The sequence below is a fragment of the Lottia gigantea genome (assembly GCF_000327385.1).
Source record: "Lottia gigantea unplaced genomic scaffold LOTGIsca_262, whole genome shotgun sequence".
NCBI classification, from domain to species: Eukaryota; Metazoa; Mollusca; class Gastropoda; family Lottiidae; genus Lottia; species Lottia gigantea.
In genome coordinates this window covers 65,809-74,343 of record NW_008708806.1, presented here as the reverse complement: position 1 = coordinate 74,343, position 8,535 = coordinate 65,809, and the positions used below count along the sequence as shown (strand labels likewise).

Here is an 8,535-nt window from a genome sequence, read left to right as displayed (position 1 = left end):
ACTTAAGAAAGACGATATCATTGTCATTAAAAGGAGTGACAAAGGCTTATGTTGGGTCATTCTGAATAGGGAGGATTACGTTTCAGAAGCAGAGAATCAACTGAATAATCCTAAACATGATGCCATTTTACCGAAACCAATTTTCAAAGAAACTGCTAATATGATTTACAATATTCTTGCCGATTCAGTCAAAACCAGTGATCTCAAACAGAAACAATATGACTATCTGTCTGTCAAACCTGATTGTCGTGAGAGACATTTGTACACTTTCCATAAGAATCCAACCAAGGAGTGGTTCATCTCGAATAAAATCCCTAAAGGCCGCACGATTATATCTGACTGTGGTAGTGAGTCGTATGCAGTTTCAGAATACATTGATCATTTCTTCCTACCTCTAGCATGTCAACATCGACACAACCGATTTTGTCAATTAAATGAAAAGTCTTTGAGTTCTCTTTAATGCTATTTTTATTCTATGTATACCAATATCGATAACACTGCTGGTTTAACGGTAGTTCGCAAAAAAAAATTATTAACTTCAGGGTCAGCTATGGGCAAACGATTCGCCCCTTTGTACGCAAACCTTTTCATGGCAGAGTGGGAACATGAGGTGTTGCCCCTCTGTTCATTTGACCCACTTTTTACGGACGCTTTTTGGATGACATTTATATCGTTTGGACCTATTCTATCGAACAGTTTTGGGAATTCTTTGAAATTCTCGACAACCACCATTCTTCCATCAAACTAACCGCAAACGTGAGTGACAAAAGCATAGACTTACTCGATACCACTGTCTTTAAGGGAGATTCCATAGCAGAAACAAATAAACTGGATATTAAAGTGTATTTCAAAGAAACTGATACTCATCAACTCTTGCACAAGAGCCCCTCTCACCCAAAACCTACCTTTTCTGGTATAATTAAGTCACAAGTTTTACGATTTCACCGAATTTGCGAAAGATCTTCTGATTTCAACCAATCACGATGTACGATTGTTTTCTCAAAACTGAAAGAGCGTGGGTACTCTAAACGATTTTTACGAAACATAAAAAATTCCACCTTAGCACAGATAGCAGCTAAAAACAGGCTTTATGCCGAAGTACCTCCAAGATTAAGGAGTACTCCATGTTTGTCCAGTAAATACAAAACATGTCCCTTTATATCAGAAACTCATTATTTTGTAAGCAACTCTTCGAATAAAAGGTACCCGATCCAGGAACATCTAACATGTGAACATTCGAATGTAATATATTTAATTGCATACAAGAAATGCCCGAAACAATATGTAGGAGAAACTGAGAATAATTTACGAACTCGTTTTAATGCTCATAGGTCGGATATCAAATTAAAGAAAGACAAGCCTGTTTCTAATCATTTCAACCTCGACCATTCAATAGACGATCTCACCCTAATCCCAATTGAGCGCATAGAAATTGACTTGCCCGAAGATGAAACTACCAACTTCCGTCAATCTAGGGAAGCCCATTGGATTGAGACAATTGGTAGACCTATAGGACTAAATATTCACTATAATGTAAGCATAGCACCCTTTGTTGTCCCGTTCAATACAACCAGCAATCGAGCAAGCAAGATAGTTCATGCCCACTTTAAGAGCCTTCAAGAGAAATTCCCCGATGTTTATAAGCAGAAAATTATAGTTGCATATTCAAAAAATAAGAACTTAAATGATAATATTGTTCATAGTAAACTAAAAACAATCAGTACATTACAGATACTATACTTCTCAGAACCCGGAACAGAAAAAACCCAGCATCAGGATCCTTGATTCCAATTTCTAAATAAAGTATCTGTTCCACCCTAGGCCTGTACATTTGGGAGAATCAAACCCTCCCTTCCCCGAAATCTAAATCATTCGCAAACGATGTTTATTTTACATTATTTGTATCGGATATTTTTCTCTAACCCTTTGCCATCTTGTATTAAATGTCTTACTTCATTGTTAGTTTACATATCCTTCACGGTAGAATCAAAAATCGTAAATTTTTCTCCGATATCATCCACTCTAGTGGTCATTGCTGAGTGCAGTTTTGGACACCGAACCGTAAGGGTGTGCTTTATTGATCCAAAAATCATATGTGTTTGAAGAAAAGGGAAATTAAGTTCGAACTAAATCCCAATTATTATCTATTAACTAAAACAGGCAACGAGACCTCAAGCAATGGCTTTTGAGCCTCTTGATACTCTTAGCCTGTTAGTTTTCAACCGAGGTGCTTTAAATCCTACAATTTGTGAACAAGAAAATAAAACTCTAGGTCATAAATAAAAATTACAGTATTTTTTTGTACGAGTCCTCTCCCTTGAAGTCGAAATCGACACAAATAGAAAAGAAAAAAAAACACAAACAAGGACAGAAAATCACAAATAAGACTGGCACGTTGACTGTTTATTTAGGCGGAAGGTTTTCGTCTTGTATTTTTCTTTCTTCAGTTTTCCTCGCTGCAATTATATGTCCGACATAAATATAATTAGGTAGACGGTTTTGGTAGTCTTTTTAGTTTCTTTCCTCAATTTTCCTCCATGCAATTTTAAGCCCGACATAACTATTTATGGCTCTAAGAAAACCTGCCCATTTTATTTGACACTCGTCTCGAATCTGAAGAGACATTTAACGTATTTCAACCTTATGTGAGTTCTTTCTTAGACGGGGCGCTGGTCCAGAGGCTGTCTTAAGCGACAAACGGGGAGGCATCGCCGAGTAAATAATCCTGTCCTCAGAAGTTCTCTTCTTTAAGCAGTTGTTGTCGATAACTACCCCGTTCAACGACGTACGCCTTCTGGAGGTTGGCGTAACAGAATGACGTTTCCCAGTCAGTTCGGCCATCGGTCACTGTCTTCTCAAACAGCAAGCGAATGGAAAATTGGTTGGTTTTCCGTCTCGGAAACAAGTGTATTGTTCCTCAGGTGATCACCCTGGCAAACGGGACAAGTCTTGAGAAAATCGGCGGAAGATTGACTGTCATTATAGTCGAAAAGAATCTCATCGCCTAGAAGAATTGCCTTGATGGCCGTGAAGACAATAATGGGTTGACCAAGATTGATGGGATTGCCTTTGACGTTGGGGCAGCAGGTGCTGTGGTTGATCAGACGGCCCATCTGTCCGTCGTCTTGGGAGGCATCTCTGTAGTGCCATTTGCCATCGAAACGGAACTTGAACATGTAGCCCATACCATCGTGAGAGCATTCGTACTTTTCGTCGCCTTCTTGCCGGAGAAATACTGGCCACCGTAGTCGATGACCTCCTGACGCCTTTGCCAGGATTGTGGAGAGGGCCTTTTTGGTACAAATAGTGCCAAGTCTGGGATCTGACGGCGTTTCGTTGTCGAACTGGGTCATTGGTGAGCTGGAGGATCGGGACGGATGGTTCGAATTCGGATAAAAGGTACTTATATAACTGGCTATGGTCTGGATCTTAGAGGGTAGTCCCGTCAGCTCTGGTTACTGCTTTGGCAAGAATTGAGCAACTTGACACTTCGTGGAGGTCTTGGAATGCCTGATGCACTTCAACGAAATACTCAGCGTACCTGTGCAGTTTTAGGTCCCTCGGATAGGAGGTAACCTTCTTGATGACGTGTCTGCCTTCCTCAAGTAACATGCCCTGATGGTCGAATCCGCTTAGGGGCCGAAACTCTGATAAATTGACGAATTTGCTGAACACGACGTGTTAGGTGGCGATCTCCTTGCCGTGGAACACTGGGAACATATCCAGGGCTAACTGTTTCAAGTGTGCCCAGCAGTCCTCTTCGGTCATGTTATCCGAGACCCTAGAGGAAAGACTACTGCATGGAGGAGGGGCACGTATAATAGAGACAGAAGCCTCTGTTCCAGAAAAAGGAGCGGCGGAAGCGCCAGAAGTGGAAAGAGCGGCGGAAGCGCCAGGAGTAAAAGGAGGAGCAGCGAAAGCGCCAGAAGTGGAAGGAATGCCAGAACTATTCTGGGGGATTTGAAACACCATGGACATTCAAGGCTTTGAGAAGGGCGTGGACTGTATCCTTGGTAAAAAAATCTGTACTCGTGGACGTCTGGGCTGACATCGGGGTCAGCCTCACGAGTGTCGTATTTGGCTAAGATGTCAGCCAATTCTTCTTTGATGCGGGGATTGGTAGTGAAGGCCGTCAGGAATGCCATATAGTCCTGAGTAGGAGTGTTTTGCTGGTGCGCCAAACGTTGCTGGTCAACGCACGACTCCTCTTTGCTGGACACGGTCTTCATTTGGTTGCAAGACGTCCCTGGCGTGTGCGTACAACGTTGGGTCAGTGGTGGCGAAATCGCAGTCGTATTGCAAAAACTTTCGAAAGCAGAGAACTCGTTCTTCATGACTGAAGATTGTAAGCCATATCCATTTCCGGAACCAAGTCATTGGCTAGTCGAGTGTAGAACTTCCTCATCAAGGGCACGTGTAGAACAGCTCTCACGTCAGACTTCGGTCTGCACATAATACAAAAGTTTTGCAATCTTGCCAACATTGATGTTGGTGCCCTTGCCGCTTTGAATAGCCTGGTTGCGTTTCGGATACGAAAATAATTTGCTCAACCATGGGTCGACCGTTTCATCAGTCTCGGACCAAGCAAACCCTTTTTTAGGGCGGTGGCAGCACGGAGTTTCTTAATATCACCAACCATTCTCGTCCTCTATAGGTCAGGGCCTTCAGTTTGGTCTTGTCGGCGGGACTCTTAGCCTTGGTCTGGTCCCTAATATCAGTGTCACTGGCATTAGAGGAGGGACCAGAAGAATCAGACTTGTCGTCAGAAGAAGGCTTGGGAGGAAGTGAAGAAGGATCCCGACGGGTAGAGGGGTGAGACTCTACGACAGAATCCGTCGTGGTGACAGCATCAGAGGGGGCAACTGCAGCCCGACTGGTAGAGAGAAGAGACTCTACATCAGTCGGGGAAACTTCAGGCATTGCTAGTTGGGGAGGTCGGGGCACTTCACTGGTGGGAACTGTCGCCCCCGATCGGCTTGGCCAGGCTTGGTCCTTGACGAGCGAGTGGCCATACATGTGTAGAATTTTTTCTACGTCCTCGCCAGTGTACAAAGCATCCTAGCCAAAGGATGGGGGGTCATGTTTCAGAAGACAAAAAAACACACGGATGATGCCATTATGTTCATCCGTTTCCACTCGGTTCAATACCTTGCCCTCTGCCAAGTCTTTGTTATGACCACCATCAAAGTGCTTTGTCAGTTCGGGAAAGAAAGCTGGCTTGGGACACAATTTGCACTGTTTGGTCCTAGGGTTCTTTTTTGTAACACTCAGATATAGTAGACTCTCAACCCAGAAGTGGTTTTGCCAGTCATTTTGATGCCTAGTTTCGGAAAGTTTGCTAAAATAGGTTTGTAGGATGGATGTGTGTTCAGTGTCATTACAGGATAGCTTCTGTCTCTGTTGTATTCTCGGAGGGTGGGACCCCCCCCCCCCCCCCCAGGAGAATAGCAATGGTACCCATGGATACCTGGTTCCGCGGACAGCCCGTGCTATCTGCTGGAGGTCAAATACCCCAACAAATAACTTAGAGGGTAGATTCATTTTGGGATCTGCGCTCGATCTCATTTTGATGCCTAGTTTCGGAAAGTTTGCTAAAATAGGTTTGTAGGATGGATGTGTGTTCAGTGTCATTACAGGATAGCTTCTGTCTCTGTTGTATTCTCTGAGTGTTACCATGTTCTAGTTCTGTAAGGTATAAATCTTTAAGAAAAACAGTAATTAAATATACCCTATTAGGATATATTGTATATTAAAAAGGTATCTGCAAATTTAATATGTATTATCACAGGTATGTATATAGAAGAAATTTATAAATAGATATATTATATGTATATGTAAATAATGTTAAAAATTAATGTTATAAATATATTACAAAATTACATTATTAGATGAAGTTAAAATATTGGATGAGATGAGATATGGTGAGATGTCATGACAGCTGCTCAAAATACCAGATCTAGCTTGGAACGAGTGAAATGACGCCTAAAGAAATCCCAGTTAGCCTTCCCTAGTCTCCATTTGCCATGACACATGACTTCCTCCTTCACAACATTGCGTGACAGCGTGATTTCAGTGACAACATGGTCACTTCCAAGGGTCTCACTGGTTGCTTCCCACGTACAGTCTTTAGCTAACCGGCTGCTTACTAATGTGAGATCGAGATGCGAACCAAGAGGAGCAACATAAGTAATGCTACCATCATTTATGCTAACCAGGTCATTGGCCTCAATGAACTCAGCAACTTGTCTACCATTAGTGTCAGTTGTTGGCGAGCCTCACAATACGTGTTTGGCGTTGAAATCACCAAGCACAATATTGTTGGTCCCGGGCAACTGATCGTAAACATACTGATATTCATTGAATCGTTGAGGTTTGCCTTTGACTTCGGGTCGATAAATATTAACGATAGAAAAAACTTTGACTTGTCGGTAAAGGATACCGTCTGTGCCTCCAGAGGAGAGATGGTTTTCAGAGGAACCTCACCATGGGATATACCATTTTTGATGTAGATGGCCAGACCCCCATCACTTTGATGGTTGAGAGCATTAGGTCTGTTTAATCTGATCAAAGTATAACCATTGATGATAGGGTCTTTATTCCTTGAACCGAGCTTGGACTCTTGGAGAAAAACGGCATCATACTGCTTCCTTTGTAGTAGCTGTACCAGTTGGGTCTTTCGTTCAGGTACGTTCAGACCATTGATGTTCAGCTGTATAAACCTGAAATTGAATGTAAAATAATTAGTGGCTTAATGGATCAGTATGGTTTTAGCATGGGGTTTGGGGTGCCGTAAAAACCTCTACGTCCATTTCCGTTACTGAGCCAGTGGGCAGTGGTCTAGCTAGCGAAGTGCTTCTAGGGCGCTCAGTCGCTTGTCTGGAGCCTGTACTTCTGTAGATGCTCCTCGACTGACGAGGTTGGCCACTCGTGGATATCGCCTTTTCTTGGCGTTTCCACTGATTGACCCACTACGTGGGTCTTCGGAACATCCGTGCTGGATATCTTCCTCTTTGGTTTGGTATCTTTGGTTGGTGGTTGTTGATTTGTGACGTGGTCGGCACATACTTTGGATACTGCGTCCATGACGTCTTTGGGGTTGATTTCACCAGCCTTGGTTCTGGAACTGATTGCTACTGCAACCAACCTGCAACAGAAATAAAAAAATTTAGACACATCCTTGAACTCCGGCGTGAATCCTTTCGGAGTTTGAGCCGGGGCAGGTTTGGGGCATTCGACCACGGGCTTGGGGGCAGCGGGCACCGTGTTGGCCGAGACGTGATGGCGAGCTTCTTGTGAGGATACCTTGTAGGTGTGCTGGATCCTTATTTCCCCTCTTCTTGATAGGAACGGAGGACACAGTGCGGAGTTGCTGAAGTGGTTATCACTCCGACAATTCACGCACCGTACCTTCTTGGACTTACACAGCTTGGTGCTGTGCCCCTCTCCACACTTTTCGCAGCATACTTTGCTGCGACAGAACTTCTCCAAATGACCCAACTTCTGGCATCTTCGTACCTTAGGGATGTAATGGTGGAGCTGGTACCTGGAATATAGAAGGGAAGAGGACAATTAGGTACTTTCCCGCTTGCGAAGGTTAGTTGGACAGTCCTAACGGACTTGCCCTCCCGAGGTTTGTAGAGGTATAAACCCTCTACAGCGTGATTGTGGATCCTCCAGCAATTCACCCTCTGAGTACTCGGAGGGGACGCCATAAATGACGACCCGTTCCGTCTTGTTGAAGGTGGACATGGCCGAGTCCACCTTCATCCCACACAGTGCGGTTTGATTGGCAGCTTAAAACGCATCTCAAAATTCAACCTCACGTTGCCGTTAGCCAGGACTTTGACCTCCGGAAGAGAGCTATACTTCCACTCTCTTCGTGCTTCCGAAAGTTTTGCCCCCGCTTGGCTTCACTATCACGATATTAGAGAATTCCGGCCTTGCTACCCTGGGTTGCATGGTACTAGCTGGCCGACTCGCAATATCGGCATAGCTAACCTTGGTGGCTTGTTGGGGAGAGGCCATTTTTACTGAAAAGAAGGTTTGATTAGTACAAATACAAAATACAATAAGACAGATAAGAGATAGCTATCAAGAATGCTTTGCAGACTGTGCAAAAATTGATAGTATGAAAATGAAAAGAGAACAACGAAACAAAACGAAACCTAGTGAAAGCTTTGTAGGACAGCTTGAATTTCTTCCGCCAAAGAAATTCTCGGCCGCCCAAAGAAAAGATAAAAGAAAAGAATAAAAAGGAACGAACTCACAGTAATTAGTGGCAGGTGTCAAAAGTTAATTGAGTAATACTTAATTGATACTTGACAGTAATCCGCTAATCCAATTTCACCAATCCAGACTAGAGAGAGAGCTAATTAGTTGTTCACAGTACGAGTGTCTGTTTTTTATGTGAAAACTATAAGCGCGGACTTGATAGTGAGCACGAAGCTTTCGATCCTACTTTCAAGTCAAATTCTATCACAGTTTTATAGTAGAAATATATTATGAAAAAGGTGGATATATTTATACAATATAATT

The 8,535-nt window shown here is 43.3% G+C and overlaps 1 protein-coding gene across 1 annotated transcript; it reads right to left on the bottom strand.

The window, feature by feature from the left end:
• Positions 1 to 6,202: 6,202 nt before the first annotated feature.
• On the bottom strand, positions 6,203 to 7,991 carry LOTGIDRAFT_175271 (hypothetical protein; the record flags this gene model as incomplete). Its single annotated transcript, XM_009056133.1, has 3 exons — positions 6,203 to 6,719; positions 6,890 to 7,144; positions 7,948 to 7,991. 3 exons carry the CDS (start codon positions 7,989 to 7,991, stop codon positions 6,203 to 6,205), a joined length of 816 nt encoding a protein of 271 aa, XP_009054381.1.
• Between the last annotated feature and the right edge of the window lie 544 nt (positions 7,992 to 8,535).